At 52.9% G+C, this 27,931-nt stretch overlaps 3 protein-coding genes across 6 annotated transcripts in view; 1 reads left to right on the top strand and 2 right to left on the bottom strand.

The window, feature by feature from the left end:
- Positions 1-8,603, bottom strand: part of LOC128120375 (cytochrome c oxidase assembly protein COX19) — a 14,922-nt gene extending 6,319 nt beyond the window's left edge. Inside the window, exons 1-3 of one of the 3 annotated variants that reach the window (XM_052754287.1) lie at positions 3,074-6,163; positions 1,027-1,571; positions 1-273 (exon numbers count right to left, since the gene is read on the bottom strand). The exon at positions 1-273 is cut by the window's left edge and continues 6,319 nt beyond it. Coding sequence is in view for 1 of the 3 variants with exons in the window: in XM_052754288.1 (XP_052610248.1) it covers positions 1,487-1,567; positions 6,173-6,288; positions 8,437-8,518 (279 nt within the window). In the remaining 2 variants the exon portion in view is untranslated. The other 2 variants (XM_052754288.1, XM_052754286.1) reach the window with 2 other exon arrangements.
- A 7,976-nt stretch (positions 8,604-16,579) lies between these two features.
- Positions 16,580-23,999, top strand: LOC128120639 (cytochrome P450 2W1). The gene is made up of 9 exons (XM_052754799.1): positions 16,580-16,762; positions 17,692-17,854; positions 18,088-18,237; positions 18,312-18,469; positions 20,312-20,485; positions 20,835-20,973; positions 21,059-21,243; positions 21,432-21,573; positions 21,686-23,999. The coding sequence occupies exons 1-9, from the start codon at positions 16,580-16,582 to the stop codon at positions 21,871-21,873; spliced, it is 1,482 nt and encodes a 493-aa protein (XP_052610759.1). The 3' UTR covers positions 21,874-23,999.
- Positions 24,000-24,648: 649 nt separating this feature from the next.
- The window catches only part of CUNH7orf50 (chromosome unknown C7orf50 homolog), a 107,530-nt gene continuing 104,247 nt past the window's right edge, over positions 24,649-27,931 (bottom strand). For both annotated transcript variants that reach the window (XM_052754266.1, XM_052754268.1), the window contains 2 exons: positions 27,024-27,105; positions 24,649-25,809 (listed from right to left, as the gene is read on the bottom strand). In XM_052754266.1, coding sequence (XP_052610226.1) covers positions 25,624-25,809; positions 27,024-27,105 — 268 coding nt within the window. In that variant the 3' untranslated portion in view covers positions 24,649-25,623. The remainder of the gene's footprint in view (positions 25,810-27,023; positions 27,106-27,931) is intronic.

Raw genomic sequence — 27,931 nt, 5'->3', positions numbered from 1 at the left:
CTCTATGGAGCCCTGGCTGTCCTGGAATTCACTATGTAGACCAGGCTGGCCTCGAACTTAGAGATTCACCTGCCTCTGCCTCTTGAGTACTAAAGATGTGGGCCACCACACCTATACCCCACCCCCATCTCGTACCATCTTTCACCAGTCAGACAGGAGCCAGGCAAGCAGACTGGGCTAGCTCTTCTCCGACAGCTCTGGGAAGGCACAGATCCGAGGGTGCTTGAGCCTGGTGGTACTTGGCATTGGCATTTTGCTGCTGTCTCTGGATTCCTACACACAGCAAAAGCCCCCAGTCACCCACGTCAGCACAGAGGCCCCCGAATGTTTAAACAACCCACAGCTCGATACTGATTACTGCTCACACTCCAGGGTCACTGCTCTGCACCGGGGTCTCAAGCCAGCACTGGGAGATACGGAAACATAGAGTTCCTGTACCATGCTGCAAGAGTGGGAAAGGAACTGACCCCAGCCCAGGTTCTAGGCAGTGCTGGCATGCCCTGTGGAGGCGTACAGGCGGGTTACTGAAAGGAAAACCTAGTTTTAGAAACGTCTCGGGATATCTAGAAAACAATCTTTAGGAGAAAGACATCTGCTGCTACCCTAGAAAAATGAAGTTGAGTGGGTGAGTCCACCAAGCCTGGTGACCAGGGCTCAATCCTGGTGCAAGGAGAGAGATGACCCCTGTAAGTTGTCCTCTGACCCACACACTGGGACAGTGCTCCCCTAAATAAATAAATAAATGCCATTTAAAAAGCAGGAAAGTGTGCCGGAGACACAGTTCCAGCAGTAGAGTGCTTGCCTAGCGTGCAGGGAGCCCGGGTTCTACCCCCACACCACAGGAGCCGGGTGTAAGGGTGCACACCTGTGATCCCAGCACCACAGACCTGGAGGCGGAAGGATCAGAAGTTCAAGGTCATCCCTGGCTACATAGGGAGTTTGAGGCCAGCCTGGGCTACAGGAGACCGTGTCTCAAAACACATAAAACAAGAAGTCAAATATGTCAAAAGCCAAAGAGTTTCTCACTTCCTGCTTTGTATTCCAGTTTTGTTCAAAAAGAACACAGACAAAGGGAAGCAAGCCGGTGTGCATCTGTGAGCACGAAGGGCAGATGTTCTGCGGGCGCACAGTTTCATTGACAGGTTCTGGTCGGAAGACTCAGGTCTGTGACAGGAAGACTCAGTGTGGAGAGCTGTCCAGGGCTCTGTGGTGTGACGACCACACAGGGCAGGACATCTTAGCACATCGGTGTTGGACCCTGAGAGAATCCTGTGACATACACATGGAAGAATAAAACCACTGTCTGAAGGGAAACCAAGGACAACTGAGGAGACGTTTTGGGGTGTGCTGCAGGGCTGAGCCATGCTCTAAAGTCCCCTTGGGGACGCCCTCCACTGGGCAGCACAGGTGAGTCTCAGGTCTCCTGGCCCCATGGACAGAAGGCTCTGCTGCAGGCAGCTGGGGACGTGGTTCTGTAGCTCTCTTCTCAACATTCATCCTTGGCCTCTGGCTTCTCATCCATCATATCTCTAAAGCCCAGCTTTTCCAGTGGTTCCGGGGCCATCAGCTGCCTGGAGGAGAAAGATGCTGTCACGGGACCACGCTCTTATGATCATTCGCCTGCCCAGCCTCCCAGCACCCCCATTTTAAAACAGAAAACCAGACCCAGAGAACAATGTCCCTCCCACAGGGAGAGGAGCCAACCGGCCATGTGAGCCCCAAGGTCCCTTCCAGCCACAAGGTCAGCCCAAGTTCACAAGGGCAGGGGCTGAGGATGTGGGCGGGGCCAGACAGTGCCACAGGACCCCCCAGGTGTGAGCAGAGCCTGGGAGCTGAGGCTAGGTAAGTGTCCCCATAGTTGAGGAGGACCAGGGGTGGGAAGAGCAGGACTGGTCCGTGAGCTCCAGGCCAGCGAGGCTCTGTCTCCAAAAGTGGGATGGGTGGTCCTGACAAAACCCGAGGTTGACTTTTTCTTTTTTCTTTCTTTTGTTTTTGTTCTTGTTTTTTGTTTTGTTTTTTTGAGACAGGGTCTCTCTGTGAAGCAGTCCTGACTCTCCTGGAGCTCACTCTGCAGACTAGGCTGACCTCAAACTCACAGAGATATACCTGCCTCTGCCTCCTGTGTGCTGGGATTAAAAGCGTACGCCACTACCGCCCGGCTCCAAGGTTGACTATCACATGCACAAAATGCACACAAACACACACACACACACACACACACACACACACACACACACACACACACACACAGCCAAAGGAATCTTTCAATGTGCCTCTGCCTCCGAAGGGAACCCACCTAGAAAGAAGTCCTTCAGATATCGAAGGCAGGAGCCACTCCCATGAGCCCTAGCTCTGGCGCCTTCCTGAGGGCGCACCCATGCCTGCCTGTCCCGGCAGCACTCACTCCAAGCACCACGTGACCCACAGCCTCCTGTCATTTACCTCTCTGGAGTGGGGGCAGGAGGGCTGTAAGGCCAGCCCCTGAGGTTACCATGCCCATGAGGCCTAAGGAGGGATGTTGTAACTTAATTTTTATTTATTTTATTTTATCATTGTTTTTCGAGACAGGGTTTCTCTGTGTAGCTCTGGCTGTCCTGAAACTTGCTCTGTAGACCAAGCTGGCCTTAAACTCACAGAGATCTGCCTGCCTCTGCCTCCCTAGTGATGTGATTAAAGACATGCACCATCACTGCCCAGCATTTAATTTTATTTTTTAATTGCATTTATTTATGCATTTGTGTGTGTATGCGCTACATCAGCTTCAAGTGTATGTGTGATGATTTCATTACCAACTAGCCTAACAAAATAATGGACCAGTCAAGCACAGTGTCATACACCTGTCATCCTCACACTCAGGAGGCTGAGGCAGGAGGACTGCCAGAAGTTCCAGTCCAGGCCAGACCTTGCCTAGACAATTAAAAAAAAAACAAAAAAAAACAAACCCACCAACTAAACAACAAAACCCAAAAAACAAAACACACAAACAAACAAACGAAACCACCAACTAAACAACAACAAAAAATCTTCCCAATAACAGACAAAACCAGAAACATCTTTGCTTGCCTGCACTCACCTAGCTCAGGGCCCTGTAAGTCACAGAAGCGGGCGGGTCCTTCCTTCCAGGCTCTGAGGCACCTGTTCTACATGGTACTAAGTGCGGCACAGACACATGGGGACTGGAAGGCCTGGCAGCAGCTCTTCCCACTGACAAACAGGCAAGAAGTCCTTCTGCCGGTCCTGCCCAGAAGCCTTGTCCGTAGACCAGTCACTTCCCCAGGGGACCGCAAACCAGCCACACCCTCCGAGCAATCACAGGAGCCACTGTGATCTGGGCCAGGCGCTAAAGTCAAAACAAGTCCGCTCATTTTTGTTCTTTTTTGGCAGGGGGTGGGGGATGCTGTGGGTAGAACCCAGGGCCTCACACATTCTGAAATGCATTACCACTGAGTCATACCCCAGCCCCTCACTGGGGGATTCTAGGCAGGTGCTCTACCACTGAGCCACATCCCAGCCCCTCACTGGGGGATTCTAGGCAGGTGCTCTACCACTGAGCCACATCCCAGCCCCTCACTGGGGGATTCTAGGCAGTGATCTACCACTGAACTATATCCTCAGCCCTGTTTTTCTTATTATATCGAGATAGGACATTAATAAATTGCCCACAAAACTCAAGTCCAAGTGGATCAAAGACTTCAACATAAATCCAGTTACATTGAACTTGATAGAAGAGAAAGTAGGAAGTACTCTTGAACGCATTGGTACAGGAGATCACTTCCTAAATATAACACCAGTAGCACAGACACTGAGAACAACAATTAATAAATGGGACCTCTTGAAACTGAGAAGCTTTTGTAGGCAAAAGACATGGCCAATAAGAGAAAAAGATGGCCTACAGAATGGGAAAAGACCTTCACCAACCCCACATCTGACAGAGGACTGATCTCCAAAGTATATAAAGAACTCAAGAAACTAGACATCAAAATACTGAACAATCCAATTAAAAAATGGGCTACAGAGCTTAACAGAGAATTCTCAACAGAAGAATCTCAAATGGCTGAAAGACATTTAAGGAAATGCAAATCAAAACGACTCTGAGATACCACCTTACACCTGTCAGAATGGCTGTGATCAAAAACACTAATGACAGTCTATACTGGAGAGGATTCGGAGCAAAGGGAACACTCCTCCACTGTTGGTGGGAATGCAAACTTGTACAACCACTGTGGAAATCAGTATGGTGGTTTCTCAGAAAATTGGGAATCAATCAAGACCCAGCCATACCACTCTTGGGCATATACCCAAGGAATGCTCAATCATACCACAAAGATACATGCTCAACTATGTTCATAGCAGCATTATTCACAATAGCCAGAACCTGGAAACAACCTAGATGCCCGTCAACTGAAGAATGGATTAAGAAAATGTGATACATATACACAGTGGAGTACTACTCAGCAGAGAAAAACATGAAATTTGCAGGAACTAGAAAATACCATCCTGAGTGAGGTAACCCAAACCCAGAAGGACAGACATGGTATGTACTCACTCATAAGTGGATACTAGATATAAAGCAAAGGACAATCAGACTGCAACCCACAGAACCAGAGAGGCTACATAGCAGGGGGGACCCTAGGATGACTGTGGCTTATAATAAGTTTTGTTTTTACTCAATCACTGGGCAAGCTTCAATGAAAAATTTCACTATTAGGATAAGAATTTGTACTGTATCAAGCTTATATTAGAAAAAATCAAATTAAATTAAATTAAATTTTAAAAAATTAAAAAAAATAAATTGCCCAGATGGTTCTTGAACTCATTTTGTAGCCCAGGCTAGCCTCAAACTCTCCATCCTCTTGCCTCAGTCTCCCGAGCTGCTGGGATGACAGGCCTGTGTCACAGGTCCTAGTGTTGCTCTTACTTGCTGAATTTGCCCAGCTTGTCTGTGGGAACCTCTCCTTTTGCAGACACCAAGACACAGGGACTGAGCCTAGGGAAGGCAGGAACCTGCTCACATCCTTATCCCCAGACCGGCATCATGTTGTCCCTCTTCTAAAGCTCAGCAGAGCCAAGAAGAAACTCTTGGCCACCTTCTGTGGCTACAGGCAGTCACTGAGGCTCAGCGCCAGCCATGTGCCACCTGGAGGCAGCGAGGTCAGGACAAGACCTTAGAGGTAGCTGTCCCCACACTGTAACCCCCATGTGCCTATACCTCAGGGACTTGTCTGGATCTGTCAAAGAAAGAAAGCAGGCCTCAGGGGCCCGTTGGCGTCAACCATCCTGAGATCCCGAGGTGCCTGAATTCCAGTGCGTGCAACTACCACAGACACCCCGCCCCCAGCCTGTGTAATGACACACTACCCGAGTCTTCACTTCACGTTCACGGTTATGGCTCTTATTCTCCACAGCTCACTGTTTTTTGTTCTGCTCAAAAGTAAACTTGGGGGAGGGCAGGCACCATCCTCCATCACTGCTGAAGTCTCCTATTGCCCCCATGACATTCCAAACAGCTTTCACTGGAAGGGACGGCACAATGCACGTTCTTACGGACTGAGCATGGAAACCTGTCGGCTCAGTCAGCACTGCTGGGGTGTGTGATTCTGAAAGCTGAAGGAGAGGGACAAAGCTCTGAGGAATGGGGCTGTGGATAGGACTGTCACTCACAAAGAGGTTCCCAGGGCAGGCCTGGCAGCCTCAGTGCCACCTCACCTGCCAAGCAACACTCTGATGTGGCCAGGGTAGCCGGGTTGGTAAAACGGACCTGAGTTTCCCCCAGAACCCACCTAAAGAATGCTGGGTGTGCTGGTGGGGTTGCCATCCCAGCACTGGCAGGCAGAAATGGGAGGACTCCATGGCCGGCCTGTGGCCAGCCGAGCCTAATCAGTGACCTCCAGGCCCTCGACAGACCTTGTCTCAAATACAGTGGGAGCTGGACAGAGAGTTCAGCAGTGAAGAGTGCCTGCTGCTCTTGCAGAGAACCAGGGCTCAGCTCCCAGCACCCACATGGTGGCTCTCAACACACACCCATACACACTCCAAGAAAAAAAAAAAAGGAAAAATCTGAGCAGAACCCTAGGCCTGAACAAGGAGCATCTTGATGGGCATTTGGCAGAACAGGCTGTGGGAGCCGCAGGAAGCTGGGATGGGAACTCCGGGCGGAACTGGGATGGAGTACTCGCCTTTGCATCCTGCACATCAAATACTCTTTAGATTCATTTCTGCACAAAGCATTTTCAAAATTCTTGTCGTGGAGACACTTCATGAATTTTTCTTTAAAGCTTTTACATTCACCTAAAAAGAAAAGGAAGACAGCGTCCTGTTTGTAAAGAGAAGGCCTGACCTGCTCACACAGCGGCCTGCGGGGCAGTGCTACGGTTTCCATCAAAATTTGTTTCCTTCTTGGGGCTGTGGATGTGTCTCTGGGGTAGTGGACATGCTTGGCATACAATCACTTGGGTTCAATCCCCATCACTTCAAAATAAACAACAAAATAAGGGAGCTGAAGAGATGGCTCACTGGTTATGAACACTGGCTGCTCTTGTACGGAAACTGAGTTTGGTTCCCAGCACCCACATTGTACAGCTAGGAAATGCCTGTAACTCCAGCTCCAAGGGATCAAACAACCTCTTCTGGTCACCAAGATGCACACACATACACTCAGATACACACACATGCACTCGGATGTACACACACACTCAGATGCACACACATACATGCAAAAAAATGCACACTCATACACCCAAATGCACACACATGCACTCAGATGCACACATACACATGCAGATACATACACATAAAGTTAAACTCAGACACACACACATACACATAAAGTTAAAATTTTTTAAATTTTTAAATAAATTTTAAAAATGGAAAATTTCCCAATGAAATGTTGAAGAAAATAATAATCTAAGGAGATTAGAGGGCTCGGTGGGCAAAAGTACTTGCTACCTGAGTTTGATTTCCAAGACCCATGTGGCAGAGAGACCCCTCCTACTTCCTACAAATTGTCTTTTGACTCCATGTGAACCATGGAACACCCTCAAACACACTAAATACATAAATATAATTTAAAAAGGCAATCATCTCTAAAGCCGTCCCTGGAGCTGGAGTCTCCACAGAAACTCACACGATGCTCAGTCTACACTAACAAGCCACCATAAACACCACAATGTCAGCAGCATTTCTCCGGGTTGGTTTTGTTTGTGGTAGGTTTTTTTTTTTTTTTTTTGGAGGGGGGAGGGGATGTTTCTTTTCTTTTCTTTCTTTCTTTTTTTTTTTTGTAGTGCTGAAGACTGAACTCAGGGCCTCCTGTTCCTGGGCATGCTAGGCCCCAGTTCACGAGACTGTCCACAACCTTCTCCAAGTTGTTTTTTTCCTTCACAGGTTTCTTTTCCTTCACAGATTTCAGTTTTCCAAAAGGCACTTTAACTGTAGACGTCAGAACTGTGAATGGAAATCCTCTGGGCTGGAGGCATAGTTCAGAGGTGGAGCACTTGCCCAGCACGTGCCAAGTCTGGGTTCCAGCCCCAATATTAGATATCAAAAAGCTTTTTGAAAATATTTCTTTGCCTAATGTTCACTGAAGACCAGAGCCTCAAGCTGAGGAGGGATGGTGGCTCCTGGGCTAGCCACAGGGGAGCTTAACATTGTGTTCTATTCCAGGAGCCCATCACAGTCCTGGTCACATTAGATCCAAGTCTAAAGGAGCTCTCACTTGGAAGGACTGTGCCATGGCAGGTGGCTCTCTGAAATAGGGATCCTCAAGACTCAGTTTCCCTACCTGCACTCACACGGGGCTCTGAGAGGTGCCTGGAGCTCTAATTGCTCTGCACTCCTAGGTCCAGTACCTCAGACTCCACCCACCAGATCCAGCATCCCGGGTCCTGGTACCCAAATCCAACACCCCTGACCCTGCCACCCAGTTCTATCACCCCACATGCTGTCTCTCAGATCCAGTACCTCACACCTGGGCTCTCAGCACCCCATTTCCTGTCATCCACATCTAACTCCTCAGACAGTGCACCTAAATCCAGCACCTCTGACCCTATCACCCAGATCTAGTACCCCAGGCCCTGCCACCCGGATCCAGTACCCCTGAACCTGCCATCTATCACAGAGAAACAGCACTCCAAACTGCCACCCAGACTGAGCACCCCAGACCCTAAACCCAGATCCAGTACCCCTAACCGGGTCACCCAGATCCTACACCCATAACCCTGTCACCAATCCCAGCACCCCTGACCCTGCTATCCAGAACTAGTATCCTAGACCTTGCCACCCACATCCAATACCCCGACTCTGTCACCTGTCACCAAGAAACAGCATTCCAAACCCTATCACTCAGACTCAGCACCCCAGACGCTGCCACCCAGATTCAGTACTCCTAACCCTGCCACCCAATCCCGGGCCGCCGGCAGCTTGAGCCTTGCCTCGCCTCACCGAAGTGGTCCAGCGGGAAGCTTCCTTTGTCTGGGGGCCGCGGCTGGAAGCTTTTGGTCCCGAAGTTCATTGCGGTCGACATGACGGCCAGAGCAACAGCAGTGAGCAGCGGCAACGCAGGGCGGACGGTCGAGCACCGAGCAGGCCCAGGAAGCGCCGAGCTAGTCGAGCAGTGGGCCTGCCCCGCCCCGCCCACTCGGCCCCGCCCATCCATCTAGGCCCCGCCCCCCGCTGTGCTCTGATAGGGCGCAGTGGTGGTCGCAGTCAGGCGCTTTCCAGTCTTCTCCGCAGAAGCCCAGCCATCTTTTGGTTCCGATGAGAAAACAAGTCAGAGAGGTGCAGCCCCTTGCCCGAGGACACCAGTTTGTGCCCCGGGGTCTTCATTCCCATCCAGCTGTCTGCCAGGGACTGAGTTTCCCATATGTTCGGAGGGTCTGATCAAGGCAAGAAGCACAGTAAAGGAGCGGGTGGCTAGCTTCCTGTGGGTAGTGTTGTGGCACAGTGCCACATACAAGTGGTTGTTGTTTTTTTTTCTAATTATTTTTATTTTATATGCATTGGTGTTTTGCCATGGGTGTTGAGTCCCCTGTTTACTGGGTCCCCTGAAACTGGAGTCACAGACAGCTGTGAGCTGCCATGTGGCTGCTGGGAGTAGAAACCCGGTCCTCTGGAAGAGCAGCCAGTGCTCTTACTCTTAATAACCGCCGAGCCCTCTCTCCGGCACCACAAACAAGGGTTTTACAGTCAGAAATTAAAGCGGGGTGTAGTGCCTCACACCTAGCTGAGGCAGGAGAATTGCCTGAGTTTTATAGGCAATCCTAGGCTACGTAGCAAGACCCAGTTTCACAAAACAAAACCGCCGAAAGAACATCTTCTGTGGTTCAAGAGACTAGAAGTCTGAGCCTAAGGTGTGGACCATTAGCACCATTGTGGGCTGCTGTCCCTGCTGCCTGCTCTGGGAGCCCAGGTTCTCCCCCAGCCTCTGGAGTGTTCTGTCAATCTTAGGTAATTCTGGATTGCTAGAAACAATGTTCCTTCTGGGCCTCCACTTCTGGTGGCATTCTCCCCGTGTGTCTGTGTCCAAGAATTCCTTATATGAGGACACTGCCACATTGGGGTAGTGCCATCCCAACAAATTTTTTTTTCTTTCTGTTTTTGTTTGTTTGTTTGTTTTGAGACAGGGTTTCTCTGCATAGCCCTGGCTGTCCTGGAATTCACTCTGTAGAACGGGCTGGCCTCAAACTCAGAGACTGACCTGCCTCAGCCTCCCAAGTGCTGGAATTAAAGGTGTGAACCACCATGCTCGGCTCATCCGAACAATTTCAACCTCAGCTGCTCACATCTGCCATGATGTTATTTCAGAAGAAGCCATCAGGTCCTGGGAGTGGGGAGCGGGTTGGGACTGTGCTACATGGCTTTGTAAGGAATGTTCTATGGTAATGGAATGCAGTCTACTGACGTGTTATGGCAGCAATGTCTGTCCCCAGAACCCCTGCTTTTCAGCTGGGGGACGGGGAAGACCACTTGCTCCTTGCCTCCCAACACTGGCTGTGATTGTGGGATGCTGTCCATCATTCCATCACAGCCACAAATGGTTTCTATGTCACACAACCATCCAGACCCTGGCAGTGAGCAGGAGGAGCATCCGTGGGCTCATAGCGGCTCCTGGAGGGGGGGCATCTCTCCCTCTACAGTCCTCTGACAGATCCCAACCTCACTAATACTTCCAGTGTTGGGTAGAAGAAACAGTTCCCTGGGACTGCAGAGAGGTGCTTGGCCAGCAGACCCCACCCCAGAGCCCACCCTTTTCCACCTTTCTGGACCCCCTCTCCAAAGCCGTCCATTGGTCTCCTTGCTGGATTCCATGCTGGCTTCCTGTGTGGGAGGCTGGATTTAGCTTCTGCTGTCCAGACCTATAGACTGCCTTGCAGAGGGGTACCACCTCCCTACCCAAACCTCCAGAAAGCCCATTCCAATTCTAGTTCAGCTTATCTCTCAAGAAGGGGCCTGGGGAGATGGCTCAGCAGGCAAGAGCACTTGCTGTACAAGCATGATGGACCTGAGTTCAAATCCCCAGAGCCTACAAAAAAATTAAAAAATAAGAAATGCCAGACCAGGTGGCACGGGCCTAAAAGCCCAGGACTGTAAGGAGTTGGGGCTTGCTGGCTGCCCCAACTTAGCTCCAGGGTCAGCAAACACCCTGTCACAAGGGGATAAGGTGGACAGTGATAAAGCAGGACACCTGACATCCTCTTCTGGTTTCCACGTGTGCATGGGGTACACACATATACATGTATGTGCATGTATAACACACACACACACACACACACACACACACACACACACACACACACCTCCAGAAGGAAAACTGTACTTTGTCCTTGTCATAGAAATACCTCTTTCCCACCTTTTCCATGCCTGGAGCCAGGGGCCACACACTGAGTTACTCATTAATTTTTTTTTTTTTGAGCTATGAACAATGGTGGCTTTTATGACTCAGCAAGCAGCCCTTTCTGCTTGAAATGAAAGGACATCTCTGTCCCTGAGGTGGCAGGACCTCTGTCAGGCAACTCTGAAGAACCAAAAAAGCAGCAGAGGCTGGCGTCGGGGCCGTGACAGCAAGCTTTTCACCCGCCATTCCTAGGAAACGGTTACTGCCTTGTGGGAGCTTTGTTGTTGTTGTTTGTTTTGGGGTTTTTTTTTTTGTTTGTTTTTTTTTTAGTTTTTCGAGACAGGGTTACTCTGTGTAGCTTAGCGCCTTTCCTGGAACTCGCTTTGGAGACCAGGCTGGCCTCGAACTCACAGAGATCCGCCTGCCTCTGCCTCCCGAGTGCTGGGATTAAAAGCGTGTGCCACCACCGCCTGGCGGTTTTGTTTTGTTTTAAGACAGGGTCTCGCTATGCAGCTCTGGCTGGCCTCAAACTCATTGAGAGCTGCCTCCTAACTGCTGGGCTCTTAAGTGTTGCGATCGAAGGCTGTTTAGCTGAGGGAGGGGTGTGTGTGTGTGTGTGTGTGTGTGTGTGTGTGTGTGTGTGTGTGTGTAGTGGGACACACCTGTGTGTGCACATATGGAGACCAGAGCAGGATGTCAAGCGTCTTCTTCCATATTGCTTTGAGGTGGGGTCTCTCTCAGAATTGGAAGCTCACCACCTTTGGGAAAGCTGGCTGGCCGACAGGCTCTCCAGATCTCACATCTGTGTCCCCCCAGGGCTGGGGTTACTGACCTGCACAGCCATGCCTGGCTTTTTATGTGGATGCTAGCGATTTGAACTCCAGCTCTCATGATTGTGCAGCAAGCACCCTTACTTACGAAGCCATCTCCCTATCTTTTGAGACAGAGTCTCCCACTGACCCTGGGGCACCCTAATTCAGGAGACTGGCTAGCCAGTAAACCCTAGGGATCTTCTAGTTTCTGACTGATCATCACCAGGAATACTCATGTATCAACCATCCAGCTTTTGTATGGATGCTGGGGGATCTAAACCCAGGTCCTCAAGCTTGCACGACAAGTACTTTTACCACTGAAGCCATCTGTCCAGCCCTGAGATTTTTATATATATCTATATATATATATAGATATAGATATATATAGATATATAGATATAGATATATAATTTTCAGTTTACGTATCTGACAAGTGGCGAAAGAACTCCCAGCTTTGACCCGATGTCATACTACAACCAACCCGCTCAGGCTGATGACAGGTGCATGGGTATGTCTTTGGATTGTTGGTGTTCTACACCTAGGTTCTTCCAGGCCACCTAGGCTTCCTCCCAGCATGGCACTAAGGCCTAAAAGCTGGGTGGGAACTATATCTCTTTATGACCTAGCCTGCAGAGTGCTATAGCATCCCCCACAGCGCCTCTAGATGCAAGTGTGGGAAATAAGGGCCCCTTCTGATAGAAAGAGAGCAACATGAAGGACATATGATCGAGAGCATCTGTGTGGCCATCTTTGGTGGGTACTCACCCACCTCCACATTAGGTCAAGGCCAGATGTAACCTGAACTGTCCAATCAAGCTCTGCATACAGGGATTGCTCGGGGCCTCTGTCAGCCTGGCCCCAAGTAAGTCTGATGAGAACAGACCCTTGGAGGATTGAGCAACCTTGCTGGAGACAGTTGGCGCCACACCTTTGCAGGGCGTGGGGGAAATTCCATAAAAATGTAAAAAGGGAACAGCCCGGGGCTGGGGATGGAGCTTAGTAAAAGTAAGATTTAATCCCCAGCACTGAAAAAAAAAGAACAGCTACCAGACAGGATGGTGCACACCTACACGCCAGCCCACACTCCGTGGGAGGAGGAGCTAATGGTCAACCTGGCTACATGCTACATACTTAGACTGCCTAAAAAAACTAGAAGTGGGGATATAATTCAGTGGTAGAGTGTTAGGTCTCAAACCCGGGACAAACTGAGGTGCCTATTTAATGTAACAAAACAGACCTGGCCACCGGGGTCTCCCAGCATCCCTCAGTCCCTACTTGTTACAGGTATATGGCTGGCATACCCCGCCCGCTACCCTAAACTTCTCCAACCCAGGGACTGGGCTGTCCTTCCCCCAGCTGCCCTTCCCTATATAATCCAGCCATTTTGGTTACCTGGCTCTTTTGTCTACCCTTTACTCTCCTGGCTCTCCCCTGTCTCCTCAACACCCCTCCCAGCTCAGGATCATGTCCACTCTCTGGACTCTCCCAGATGTCCCTGCCTCTGACTATGCTCTCTCTCATACCTACAGTAAACCTCCACTTTACCTAGGAGAAGTCATATCCTTCCTTTTTCTTCTCTCTCTCTCTCTCTCTCTCTCTCTCTCTCTCTCTCTCTCTCTCTTTCTTTCTTTCTTTTTTCATTCATAGAGCACCTGCCTAGGATCCCCCAGTGAGGGGCTGGAGTATGGCTCAGTGGTAGAGCACCTGCCTAGGATCCCCCAGTGAGGGGCTGGGGTGTGGCTCAGTGGTAGAGCACCTGCCTAGAATCCCCCAGTGAGGGGCTGGGTGTGGCTCAGTGGTAGAGCCCTTGTCTAGCAAGGCCTTGGGTTTGATTCTCAGCATCACAAGAAATAATAACAACCCCCCACACCTTCACGCAGGCATCCCTTTGCTCAGAATCTGCTTTGCAGCATCTCTTACAGGTGTGCACAGAGCAAGTCCTACTATATGGGACGAGCCGGCCCAGAGCTCATGATCCTCCTGCCTTAGCCACCCCTGTGCTGAGCACACAGGTGTGCCCACCTCCCTCTGCTTTACCCTCATATCTTTAGCAGATTGGTTTGTGACTGCCTAAGGCTAGGAACAACATGAACATTCATACCCACCACACCCAAAACAGCAAAGGAAGCCCGTGTCTAATTCTGGGTACACAGTCATGTTAAAAATAGCATTAAGCAATGCATGATGGATGTATGGTGAGGGACACACTGGGCTTGGGGAAACTGTAGGGTGACGGATACTTGCTAGTTTAATTGTGGCAATGGCCCAGACACATGCCAAAACTCATCAGAATCTGTTTTCAGTACCCACCCCCACCTTTTTCTTTTGTTCTCAGCTCTGGTGGATGGAGCCCTGGGTCTGGCACATGCTCAGTGAGTGATCTGCTAAACTGTACCTATCTGCAGAGTAGATTGTGTGCACTATGCGTGTGGTTTTGTAAATGTTGATAACATTGTAAGTGTTCTATCCCCATATGCACATAAAAAGCCAGGCAAAAAGCACGTAGTACACACTTGTAATCACAGCGCTGAGGAGGCAGAGACGAAAGAACCCCTGAGGGCTAGCTGAAAGCCTAGCAGAATTGGTGAGCTCCAGGCCAGTGAGAGATCCTGTCTGCATAAACAAGGTGGGGCTGGGAAGATGGCTCAGAGGGTAAAGTGCTTGATGTGCAACTTTGAGGATTCCCAGATCCTAGGTAAAAATGGATGTGGTATCGTCCATGTCTGCAGTCCCCGGCGCTCCTTACAGCAAGATGAGAGATGAGGACAGGAGAAATCCCTGAAGCCCTTGGGCCAGCTAGTGTGTCCTATGCAGCTGCAAACAAGAGACTGTCTGGAACAAGGCAGAGGGTGAGAACTGACACCAGAGGTCATCCTCTCCTGGTGTCTACACACGTGCCATGGCATATGTGTGTACTCACACACGAACATGCACATATGGACACACCACACACACACAGAGAATCTTTCAACTGTGCATGGTGCACAAAATAGTAATCTCAGTCCTAGGGAAGAAGAGGCTAGAGGATTAGGAGTTCAAGGTCAGCCTCAGTTACATAGAATTTAAGGCCAGTTTGAGCTACATGAGATGTGAGACCCTTTATCAAATAAACAATAAAAATCCTTTCCCCCAAAAGCCCTCAAGGTAACTGGGCAGCGTTGCCTGTAATCCCAGCCCTCAGGAGGAAGAAGCAGGAGGATTTGGGCCACACCAGTCACAGCACACGCATGGATGCTGCAGCCTTTCCCTAGGGCCCCAGGAAGGAGCTGTCCATCGATGCCTGGATGTCAGACTACTTCACTCACCCAGGCAACTTTGGGGTGAGCTTTGCTGCAGCCATAGGGACTCTTATGTTGGCAGGTGAGCTCATGCCTGCTCCTGGAGGGGCTGCAGACTCCAGCCCTGATCACCCTGACACCTCTCCTGTCCCAGCCTGTCTGGGTTCTCTACACCTCCCTCCACATCACATTGCCCCCGACAGCCAGGCAAATCTCAGCTCACTAGCTGCGGTACAGACCCCACAAAACACCAACTGCCTTGACTTCATCTACCCACCCAATGCATATTCAGTAGCAAACGGAATCACACCAGTCTTGCCCTGGAATTGTGATGGCAGGATCCTACTGGTCCCTCTGCCAATGATTTCCACGGCTTTGACTCCTGGCCAAGGCTGGCACAGGGAGAGTGCTCCGTAAGTGCTTCCTGCAGCAATTATGTAGATTTCCCTGGCTGGGAAGGATCCCTAGCTTGGATACCCAGTAAGTGGCCTTGGTAGCAGTTGGTTGAAGCATGGCCCAGACATCCACGGTGATGACGAGGAGCTGTCCCAGCCCAGGCTCATTCTGTTCCAGGGAATCAAGGTGCTAGGTTTCCAGTGCAGGTGAGATACAGTCTAGGCTGGGCTTTGCTCCACAGGCAATACAGGGGAGCAAGACCTGGGTGCAGGGAGTGGGGGTGACTTCTGCCTCTGCTTCAGCTCAGCATTTGTGCAGGGCGTGGAGGACGCCCCAGGGGACAGCCCCATGGTGAGGGGCCCTGCTGGAGTGTGTGGAGGGGGAACAGGACTCCAGGTGCCTCATGTTGAGGCAGGCTGCGGGAAGCAGCCCAGCTACTTCTGGTGCCAACAGCCACCCGCCCCGCACAGCCCTTTCTCATGGCGACACCTCCTCCCCAGTGAGGCCACCGGGGTTTAAAAGACAGGATTAGGGCCCAGACAGCTGGGCCTGTAAACCTGGCCACCTGCTGTGTACACAGTCTGCTAGATGGCCCCTCAGTGTCTGGGTGACCCTGCCCCTTATTCTAGGTTGCTGGGGTGAGTGCCCTCGACTTCAGGAGACACTGGCTGCTTCTGAAGGCCATGGGCTTTGAGGCCCTTGATGGCTACACAGGGCATTCAGTGTTAGATAGAGGCCCTGCACCTGCTGGGCTCTAGGATCCTGCTTCTGAAGGATCTAATCTGAGGACACAGGGTACTCTTCCTTTCAGGATGAAGAACCAGTCCCCAAACCCCACAAGTTCCACTTTGATGGGAAGACCATGTAGAACTAACAAGTTTCCAGAGAATTGGGGACAGAATAGACAATGGGCTCCAACCATGTCACTGGAACCTGGGGGCACATGGAAGGGTGTGGATATCCTGGAAGCCTGACCCCAGATGGTCCAGGCTTGGACAACCTGTGACCACAAAGCCTTGGCCCTGCACCTCCTACAGAGGTTCTTTCAGCCCCCAACCCAGGCTCCCTGCCACAGAGGCGACCCCACATTCCACAAAGACTGTAGCTTTAAGCCTCCTGATGGGCTGTCCCCTGCAAACTGCTCGTTCCACATTCTCGGGGTAGTGGGGTGGGTGGGGTGCCGGCACGCCCTGGGGAGGATGGCTATAAGGCACAGGGATCACAGGGCCCCTGGAGAGCTGAGGGTTTGCTATCCAGCTGTTCACATGGCTCTGCTGCTCCTGGGTGTCTGGGGCATCTTGCTGCTCCTGGGGCTGTGGGGGCTGCTCCGGGGCTATGCCCGAGACCCCTCCCTGGCCCCTCGGTGGCCCCCTGGGCCTCGCCCTCTGCCGTTCCTGGGGAACCTGCATTTGCTGGGTGTGACCCAACAGGACCGGGCACTGATGGAGGTAGGGTGGGCAGTCCTATGTCATTTCACAGCCTGGACGGTGTCCGCGTCCCAGCTCTGACAAGGGAAGCCAGTCGGGGGATACAGGAGGCCAGAGACTGGTCCTGCGCGGGAGCAGATGTAGGAAGGAAGAGGTGACCTAGGCTGGGGAATAGCTCATTGTAGTGTGCATATTTAGCATGCACAAGGGCCTGGTTCTAGCTCAGCACTGCAAATAAAAATAAATAAAATAGACACAGGCAGGAAGTGCAGCCCAGGGTTACGGCTCAGCAGTGGTGGGTAGGGAGGGCTCTGTGAGGCACGTGTGGGGGAAAGCCTGCGTGGGACAGTGAGGAAGAAGCTGGCAGATCTGTCTAGAAGTGACCGAAATGGGCACGGCTGCAGATCATGCAGCAGTGCCCTTGTCTGGGGAGGCGGGGAGCGGTGTTACTGGGGTGTGACTTCTCCCAAGGACCCAGAGGTGAGGGGAAGCTGGTTGCACTGCCTCTAGCCAGGGCTGACTGACTCGGTGGGGTGGAGGTCCTTGAACTTTGTCCGGGGAACTCTTGTTTGCTGAGAAGTCCACACAGCCACAGACCTGACTTGAGGTGGCTCTGCCCTCACCTTTCCTAGGATGGATCAGGCTAGACTCCATGTGGCTTCAGGAATAGAGTCAGCGGCTCAGGCCCTACTTCAGGCCTGATTCTGGGGATCAGATATCAGGCAGGCCCAGCCATGGCTCTCGGTGAGACCCACACAAATTCAACTCCTGCTTTCCTGTTTTCAATTTCTTTTTGTCTCTGAAATGACGAGATGGCAGTCTGAACAGCGCTCCCTCCTGGGGAGACTGGAGGGGCTCTTGGGGTGGTCTACCATACTGCTGTCCTGCTAACCCCAGCTCTTGGAGGGTGGGTGGAGGCTGCCTGTCTGATGCCTGTCTGTCCCTACCAGCTCTCAGAACGCTACGGGCCAGTGTTCACAGTCCACCTGGGATCTCAGAAGACAGTGGTGTTGTCAGGCTATGAGGTGGTGAAGGAGGCCCTGGTTGGGACCAGGCATGAGCTGGCCGACAGACCCCCAATCCCCATCTTCCAGCACATCCAACGAGGTGGGGGTAGGTGGGCGTTGAGATTCCCTGACAGGTGGAATGGGGCTTGGCCTCTTGGGCTGGTGCTGGGGAGGGACAGGATCAGTCCATTACAAGCCAAAAGAGGTATGACCAAGGGTAACCTCTGAATGGGAGGGGTCTGGAGTTGAGCCTGGGGCCCCCAGTTGGGCCTCCTGATCCCCGCATACATCATCAGGATGGGGAGTGGCTGGCACTCATGGCTCATGTCTACCCAACAGGCATCTTCTTTTCTTCTGGAGCTCACTGGAGGGTGGCTCGCCAATTCACAGTGCGCACGCTGCACAGCCTGGGTGTACGACAGCCACCCATGGTGGGCAAGGTGCTGCAGGAGCTGGCCTGTCTTGAGAGGCAGCTGGACAGCTATGGAGGTGAGTGGGGGAGCGGAATGCCCTTCCCTGGCATCCCTGCCCACCTGAGGCCTGTCTTCCTCCCCGACCTCTAGGCCGGCCCTTCCCCTTGGCTCTGCTGGGCTGGGCACCCTGCAATGTCACCTTCACACTCCTCTTTGGCCAGCGCTTTGACTACCAGAACCCTGTGTTCGTGTCCCTGCTGAATCTCATCGACCAGGTCATGGTCCTGTTGGGGTCGCCTGGCATACAGGTGAGAGGCCGCCACTCCACAGGAAATTGAGCCCCTGCTGAACTAGGGTGTGGGGGCCAGCTCTGGACCCCGAGATCGGGGCTGGTTGGTACCCTACAGTCTTCCTAGTTTCCACTGCTGTCAGCCTTCGCCCTTTGAACAGGAGCCCTGGGGCTGGGGAATGTGGCTTCACTGGTAGAGCGCTTGCCTAGCATGCACAAAGCCCTGGGTTCCATCCCTAGCACCACACAAGCGGAGCACCTAAAATCCCAGCACTCTGGAGATGGAGTCAGGAGGACTGTAAATTCAAGGTCATCCTTGGCTACATAGTGAGTTCGAGGGCAGCCAAAACAACATGAGACCTGTTTCAAAAGAGAAAATAAAAACAACATGAACAAGGGATGTGTGACATTGGCCATTGGTTGGCATGTTTTGCATGGGAACCAAGCCCAATGCTCTTTGGCAGACGGGGCATCCTCATACCCCTACAGCAATAGATACGGCGGCTAAAGGTGAGGGTGGGGGCCTTTCACAGTATTGTGGGACCCATGTCCTACAGGTCCCTCACACCCAAGCACCTTTTATTCATTTATTTAAATTTTATTTTATGTGCATTGGTGTGAGGGTGTCAGTCCCCTGGAACTGGAGTTATAGTCAATTGTACGCTGCCAAGTGGGTGCTGGGAACTGAACCTGGGTCCTCTGGAACAGCAGTCAGTGCTCTTAACCACTGAACCATCTCTCTAGCCCCTTTTATTTATTTTTTTGAGAGAAAGTCTCTCTATATAGTTCTGGTTGTCCTGGAACTCTCTATAGATCAGGCTGGCTTTGAACTCACATAGATCTATCTACCTGTCTCTGCCTCCTGAGTGCTGGGATTAAAGGTGTTCTTGACCACATGCTCCTCATCACAGAAATCACAAAAATCAGCCCTTCCTATGTCCAGTGCCCTAAAGTTTAAAGAGTCCTGGCTTAGCCAGGCGGTGGTGGTGCACACCTTTGATCCCAGCACTCGGGAGGCAGAGGCAGGCGGATCTCTGAGTTCAAGGCCAGCCTGGTCTACAGAGCGAGATCCAGGACAGCCAGGGCTACACAGAGAAACCCTGTCTCGAAAAAATAAAACAAAACAAAACAAAACAGAAGAATCCTGGCTTTGGGCCACCGTGCTCCTAACTGAAGCTTGGGCAGTCAGTACCCAGCACCTAGCCCTTACAGTTGGGCTCTGGCTCAGGATGAGGTCCCATAGGGGTGAGGAGGAGCAGCCACTGTGGTGAGCAAGCTTGGGATTCCCACCCATGTGGTCAGAGCAAGCAGTGAGCTCAACCTCAGAGCACTCCCTGGGGGATGGAGGAGGTGGGGTCCCCCCTGGATAGCTTGGGCAGTAGGAATGGTCCTCATCACTTTAGAGCAATAGGTGGCATTTCCCACCAGCAATTGCCAAGGTAGGAGCAGCTGGAATTCTGAATACCTACTGGCACCAGACCCACTCTGCTGTAAGCCACATGTCCTTCCCCAAGACCCGTGAGCCCCCAAAGCTGTGACTCCCTCTCCATGGTAGCCATCCCTCCTCTGCCCTTCCCGTCCAGGGATGATAGAAAGGAATAGGTCCCTAGGCAGCCATTACTCTTGCTCTTGACAGAGCCATCCAAGTACATCAGGTCAGCTGGCTCCTTCCTGAATACCCTGAGATTCCCTCCTGGCCCCTGGATTTCCAGGAGGGTGGCAAGCCTCCAGTGCTGCTGGTCTGGTGCCCTCTTGTGGCCAGAGGCAGCATTGCCCGATGCACCTGCTGCTGGATCGGCTTGCTCGCAGGAACTGCACGTCATCTCACCTCTACCCCACCCCCTGTCCCGCCCACTCTCAGCTATTCAACACCTTCCCCCGGCTGGGGGCTCTGCTGCGGTTGCACAGGCCTGTCTTGAGCAAGATCGAGGAGGTGCGCGCCATCCTGAGAACCCTCCTGGAGGCGCACAGATCACCCTCGCCAAGTGGCGGCCCCGTGCGGAGTTACTTGGAGGCTCTGCTTCAGCAGGGCCAGGTGTGGACAGGGACAGGGCTTCCCCGAGACCAGTCAGGGGCTTAGCGGCCCCAGCTCAGGGGAGGGGAACAGCCGAGGGCTCTTTCCCATCTGCTGGGGACCTCTGGGAGTCTCAATCTCCTTCTCTGTGAGATTGGCCCCTCAAATTACCTGGAATGGGCACAGGGGTTGGGTGGACCCTCAGTAAATGCCATTTTACTCCCCCTCCCATTCCTCCACCCCTCCCAGCCCCACCCTCGCCAAGCCTGACTTCTACCCGTTCTCCTCTGGGATCTAGGACTGGGGTGGGTCCACAGGTTGGGGTTGGATCATAGAGCTTCAAGCCCAGTTCTAATCATCTGCCCTGCAGGAAGATGACCCCGAGGACATGTTTGACGAGGCCAATGTCCTGGCCTGCACACTGGACATGGTCATGGCTGGGACAGAGACCACGGCAGCCACGCTGCAGTGGGCAGTCTTCCTAATGGTTAAGCACCCACACGTGCAGGGTGAGAGTCACCCCACGGTAGGGGGTTGGGACCCTTAGGGGTCAGGGATGGGGCTTCACCCATGCAGTGCCACCCTCTGGCCTAGGCCGCGTGCAGGAGGAGCTGGACCGAGTGCTGGGCCCCAGGCAGCTACCTCGGCCAGAGGACCAGCGAGCACTGCCCTACACCAATGCAGTGCTGCATGAGACCCAGCGGTACATCACACTCCTGCCCCATGTGCCCCGCTGCACAGCTGCTGACCTCCGGCTGGGTGGCTACCTGCTTCCCAAGGTGGGGTCCTACTTACCCCTTCCCTCTGACGGGGTGGACAGGGGACTTCCTGGGTCTCATATTCGCCCGGGAGAGAGGCTGACACCATGTGGTATAGGTGGGAGGCAGGAACTCCCCTCAGGTGGCGCTCTACTCCTTCCCCTCCCTCTAAGACGAACAGCCTACTCTGCGACCCCTCTACCCCACAGGGCACCCCTGTGATACCTCTGCTGACCTCCGTGCTCCTGGACAAGACACAATGGGCGACCCCAAGCCAGTTCAACCCACAGCACTTCCTGGATGCTGACGGGCGCTTCGTGAAGCGGGGCGCCTTCCTGCCTTTCTCCACCGGTAACTTGCTGGCCCTCAGCCTTCAGGGAGTGCCTTCACCAGCTCTTGCTTTTCCCTCTCCTCTCCAGAAGCAGGCCTGGCATCCTACATGGTGCCTTGGTTTCTCTTACAGGCCGCCGGGTCTGCATTGGAAAGAGCCTGGCCAAGACAGAGCTCTTCCTGCTGTTTGCGGGCCTCCTTCAGCGGTACCATCTGCTGCCCCCGCCCGGCCTCAGCCCCGAAGACCTGGATCTGCGGCCTGCCCCAGCCTTCACCATGCGGCCACCTGCCCAGACCTTGTGTGCAGTGCCTAGATCCTAGGGTGCTCACACACTGGAAAACTACCAGAGCCTAGCCTACCTCTCCCTTGGGGCACATTGCAGGCAATGGTGCAGTTGGAACATCCCTAGCCATGAATGATGGGCAGACAGTGCCTACTCTGTCCCTCTGAGTACCACAGCTTTTATGTCACAGTGTACAGTGGAGCCAGACTGCCCACCTCTGTCCACTGAAGGCTGGAAGCTGGCCTTTCTTCTGGGCATCATGAGGGGGGTGCAGATATGCGCCCTGCCCAGCCTAGCAGCTCTACCTTGACCTGATATGGTGCTTCCAGGAACCCTAACCCACCTTCCAGGCTCCTCTACCCTGAACACTACAGACTGTTCTCCACTCCAGTCCCCAAGGCAGCCAAATCCCCGGAGCACGGACTAGGTCCCAGGCACTTCGTGGACCTTTCCCACCAGACTCTACCACTGGCTATCACAGGCTCCGCACCAGGCCATGGGGTCCCCATACCCAGATGCCTGGTCTAACCCTCTTTCACAGCCCCCAGAGCACCCTCCTATCTCTCTACCTGGACAGAGTCTGCCCAGTTTGGGGTGCTTCACCTTTGACTGGAACCAAGGGAATCCCAGGGGATGCCTGAGCTTGACTATAGGTGACATTTCGTCCCCTTCTTCTGCCTCTTCTGCTGTGAGGACTGACACTCTGTGGTCACCTGGGTCAAGAATCCTTGGTGAAAAAGAGCCTCTCCCAGCGGATTTCCGGGGACCTCTCTCCTGGTTCCTGAAGCCAATTCTCCCTGACAGTGACAACCCACCACATTTCCCTTTTTGACTTGGCTACCAGGGGGCCCAGAGCTATGGTTCCTGATCCTCCCAGCTACTCTCTCCCTCCCTTCTCTGTTTATATTCCTTGTTTCCAGTGTGCTCACTCAAGGCTTTGGGATGCTCAGGCTGACAACCCTGCTGCGCATGCCTATTACGACAACATGCCAACTCCAGCAGCGCCTTCCTCAGTAGCACCCTGTGGCCCTTGGTACAGCCGCAGACAGCACAAGGCTTCCCCAAGTGGGGAGGAAGGGCAGGGCTAGATGCCACCAGGAGTGGCAAGAGCCAGCTGGACTGCATGTAAGACCCCGATCATGTGACACTTTGGTCCCTTCTGGCCACCAAGAGTCTGGCGGTGGTGGTGGTGAGGGACACGAATGAGCCCCCCTTGGGCTCTGGTGTCCTACTGCTTTGGTGCTAGCCCCAGCCAGGGCTTTACAGTAATTAAATCTGAAGTGACAGAAGTGTCTCAGGGATGCAGGACAAGGCTGGGGACAGGGCTTTGTAGGTGAGGTCGGGTCTGGCTACAAATAGCCAGGCTGCCCGAGACCCATGACCCAGGAAGGAGTCCACGCTTTCTTTGGCTGCCTCTCTCCCCACAGGAATGCAGTATTCCGCCACTGTGCCTAACTGGACCTGAGACAAGCCTATGACTTTTGTTTCCTTTTTTCAGAGGGTTTCTCCATGTAGCCCTGGCTGCCCTGGAACTCACTGTATAGACCAGGCTGGCCTCAAACTCATAGATCTGCCTGCCTCTGCCTCCCGAATGCTGGAATGAAAGGCATTTTTCATCACCGCCCAGCTCCATCTTAACACTTTAACAAGCCCCAGGGACAGCTTAGCTCTGCTCCACTCAAGTGAGCTGGTAGTTCGAAGCCCAGGGGCTGCCCCAGTGTGCATCCTCTCTTCTGCTGTGTGGCATCTTGTTCCAGGAGATGATGTACCTTAGGCTTGTGGATGCAGGGACTACTGCCCTCTAGTGGCAGTTGGATCTGAAAGGACTGCTCACGTAGGAACCGCGGCTGCTCTCACAGGCTCAGGATGCTGTGAACACTTGGGCCTCCGGGCAGCTGAGGGAAGCCTGGCTTCAGGCCAGCTGGCTCTGGCTGGCCATGTCCTCACTGTGACGCATGTCCTGTCCACTTGGAGCTGGGAGTGGGTGGTGGAACTCTGTCCTCTTGGATCAGAGAAGCTGTCACCACCCAAAGGAGACCCTTGAGGGACTGGGCCTGTTAACATTCCATGTAGGGGACAGAAACGGAGGGTGGGAGGGTCACCTGATCCAGCTGAGATCCCAGCCCCCATTCCCTTCTGCCTTTTCAGCTGTGGGCTGCAACCCTATCTCACCATACTTGGCAAGTCAGACATTTCTGTGCAACAATCAAAAATTACAAGTAAAATGTGTAGCCTGGTGGTGGTGGTGGTGGCGGCGGTGAACACTTTTAATCCCCGCACTCGGGAGGTAGAGGCAGACGGATCTCTGAGTTCAAGGACAGCCTGGTCTACAGAGTGAGTTCCAGGACAGCCAGGGTCACGCAGAGAAACCTTGTCTAGAAAAAACAAGAATCAATAAACTGATAGATGGAGAAAACATGGAACAAATCCTAGTTGTATCCTGGTGTCACAAAGTGCAACTTCCTTGCAGCCTTGGTTCTGAACACACATGCATGCTCAGAACCCCTGTGCATGCCCTCCTGCCACACAATGTGCAACCTGAAACACCCTGGCTCAGGGCCAGATGTTTATTTTTTTGGTTTTCCAAGACAGGGTTTCTGTGTGGTCCTGGCTGACCTGGAACTCACTCTGTAGACCAGGCTGGTCTCAAACTCAGAGATCCGCCTGCCGCTGCCTCCTGAGTGCTGGGTTAAAGAGTCTCAGGGCTCAAGACAGTTTATGGGAAACAGGCTTTCAGTGTTTTCTGCTCTGTCCCCTCAGTTTCTCAGCAACAAGGCCGCACACCTGTGGACTGTGCTGCATTAGACGGTCATGAATATGCAAATTTGTTTTAATCTTTAATAAATGGCAAAATTATATGTATTCAGAATTGCTTTAAAATAAATTTCTTATGATCTAGTACATCATATTTGATCTGTAAACCTCTTTTATATACCTCTATACCCAGGGGTGCGTAAAAGTTACTCTGATGCAAAGGGGTTGTGAGTGAGGAGTTCTGGAAGCTGCGGGCTGGACAGCCCAGGAGGCAGAAGGCGGACACCCATGGCACCCACACAGATCCCAGTGAACTCACTGCTCACTGAGTTGGATTTGCACCAAATCCTCTCTGGCCGGTCAGTGCCTTCCTTACGTGGCATCTATGGATGTTTTTTTATGGACCCCAGAAAAAGTCCCCCAATGGGAGTCGGGTTTGTGTTCTGATGGTGACATGGGTCCAGACACGAATGCTTAGTCACTCTGTTTCCAACACGCTGGCTGAGACAATTCAATGAGAAGGAATTGGGCCTAGTTCCTGGCACTGAGGGACGCATGTGGTTGCTGAAAGCCAGCACAGGTCAAGGAGCAGCAGCCGTACGGGCCCCAGGTCTCCACTACAAGCCTACAGCAGGGTCTCCCTGCAGGCAGGTGAGTTGCATTCAGGCTGCACTGCAGTGGCCGCCAGATTGAATACGTAGGAGACCCACCATCGCCACCCCAGGGAATCCCAGCTGATGGAGAAAGCCAGCATGGGCCAGTCTCTGAGATACCATTGATAGAAAAATAGAATCTGTTTACAGCCACTTTAGGGCCACACATGTGGGAGAGGCACCTTGGAGCTGTTTCAGGGAGACCATGTTCACCTCTCCAGGCACTGGGGCTGCTTATAGGGAAGGGGACGGGGGATCCTTCCCAGGACTTTGGAAGGAAGTCCTCAAGGCAGATGACCTTCTGGTGGCCTGCTTGCTCCCACAGCCGTCGTCAAGGAGGTAGCCAGTGTGTCCTCAGGACCCAAGGCCGCCTCCTCCCATTAGGAGAGTAGTTGTAGCACCTGCCGGAGGCGCTCCATTTTCCCCAGCCGAGCATCTCGGGCCTCGGAGTCAGCCTCATCAAGCTCCTGCATCAGCGCCTCGGCCTTCTGGACTGTCAGCTCACGGGCACTGCCCTTCAGCCCCTCCAGGTAGTCCAGCAGGGTAGAGAAGTACTCATCAGGAACCTAGGGGAGAAGAGGGCGGTGTTGATGGACAGGGCGTGGGGACGCTGAGCAGTGGCAGGCAAGGCGTTCACATGGGGACCAGCAGCAACAGGGGACAACCTACGTCGTCCTCACAATGGGGTCTCCCAGCAGAGCTGTGTGTAAGGGACCCCAGACCACCCTGCTGCTAAGAGGTGGGGACACTGTGGAAAAGAGGCCAGTGTGCTGGCATGACCCTCCTGTGCCTCAGACACTCCCTATATAAACGTTAAAAACTTTTTTGAGGCATCATCTCCATCTCAGGCTGGCCTTGAACCAAACTCCTCATCCTTCTCCCTCTCCCACAGCAGCGCTGGGATTACAGGTGTACACCGCCCCACCCAGGTTATGCGATCCTAGGGATGGAAGCCAAGGCAAGTACTCTGCCCACTGAGCCCTCGCCCAGCTTTTGACTTAGTTTCTATTTCAAGATCATCTATTTTCAGTGCGCCCACTCGAAGAGGGGAGATCCACACAGCAGGTGCAGGCCTGTGCCTGAAGGTGGGTGGAACTGCCGGGAGGTGGGTGGAGTTGATGGGCACAGCCCTCACTTGGTGCCTCCAGATATGGGCGCCCAGCATCCTCAAAGGCACACATGGAGCATCCTATGCCCTGACAGAGTACCTTCAGCCCCCTAACTTAGCTGTGGGGTTCTGCTTCCAAATTCCATCTCATCCCAAGGAACTAAATCCTGCCTTGAGAAGAGCCTGGCACACCCACACTCTTGCACACGCAGGTGGCACCGAGGACAAGGAAGGGGTCGAGGGTCCCGGCAAACATGGGGGGAGGGGGGAGAGAAGACACCACAATGTAGGGACCACAGGCTCCACACCACACAGGACTTCAAGGACAGCCCTCCCAGGCTGCACCTCTGCCCTCAGGGGCCCACATGACCTCCATGTGCACAGTCCCTCTCCTGGCTCCTGCCTGCTGGATATGGACCCGATCACTTAGGTGGGCTACCCTCTGTACAAGGACCCCATCTGTGTGCCTGCCTGCCATGCATAGTCCTTGGAAGACCCAGTCCGTACGCAGGTGCTCATCTGCCATGCAGGAACCTTGCTTAGATGTCCACCTGTGCACGGACCCTGTCACCCAAGTGTCCCATTGTCTATTCAGGGCCCCGTGGACCCTGTCACTTGAATGTCCTACTACCCATGAAGGGCCCCACCTTGGCCCGTCTACTGTGCACAGACCTTGTCCTCATCATACATGTTCAGCAAGAGCCACGTCTGCCTCGTCTTCTGGAATCTCCAGCTCTCCTGCTTCTGGGCCCACCTGGGAATCAAGACAGACACCTCAGGATATGGAGGACAGTCCAAGGGGCTCTGGGAGACCAGATCCCCGTGCGCATGTGGTGGCTTAGGGGGATGTGCACCCTCAGCACACCTACTGTAGAGGTACCTCAGTCCATCTGGGATACCTACATTTGTTTTTTTTTTTTTTTTTTGGTAGATCCACCTGTCTCTGCCTCCCGAGTGCTGGGATTAAAGGTGTGTGCCACGACTGCCTAGCAAGACAGGGTCTCTTAATTAAACCCAGAGTTTGCCAATATGTTAAGTCTCTCTAGCCAGTTTGGTCTGGATTCCCTCTCTGTCTTCTGAAGATGGAATTCCAGGCAGACCTCCACACTTTTTCCTGAGTTCTGGGAATCCACACTCCGATCCTCCAGCTTCCATGTAAACGCTTTAAGGACTGAGTCAGCTCCTCAGCCTTGGTTATTAATTCTTCACTAATGTTTCTGCCTAGGCCTGTGAGGGTCTGGAGTATGCCATCATTAGCTGGAATTTCCTTGCAGTCCCCTGAATGACTGTGCATGAGCCCCAGCCTACCTCTACACCCTCCTGGGCAGAGGTACCAGCAGGGAAGGCCTAAGCCGGGGCTGGGCTTCCACCTCAGGTCCTTGCTCTCACAGCTGCTGCAGGGGGCTCACAGGCTGCTCACTGGAGCCACAGTTCCCACCCATCTCAGGGCTGAGCTGGCTTCTACCTACTACCTACTGGAGTGTTCAATCAAGTCCAAGGAGGGACTCAGGTTGTGTGAGGACCCCGGGATGGTCAAGGGATGCGTTTTCTGACTTGTGTTGTCCTGTTTCAAGGTCCTT

Source organism: Peromyscus californicus, unplaced genomic scaffold (genome assembly GCF_007827085.1).
Source record: "Peromyscus californicus insignis strain IS unplaced genomic scaffold, ASM782708v3 Scaffold_2__1_contigs__length_46816999, whole genome shotgun sequence".
Lineage (NCBI taxonomy): Eukaryota > Metazoa > Chordata > Mammalia > Rodentia > Cricetidae > Peromyscus > Peromyscus californicus.
The sequence above is the reverse complement of the archived record's forward strand: the minus strand, read 5'-3'. Positions and strand labels throughout refer to the sequence as shown.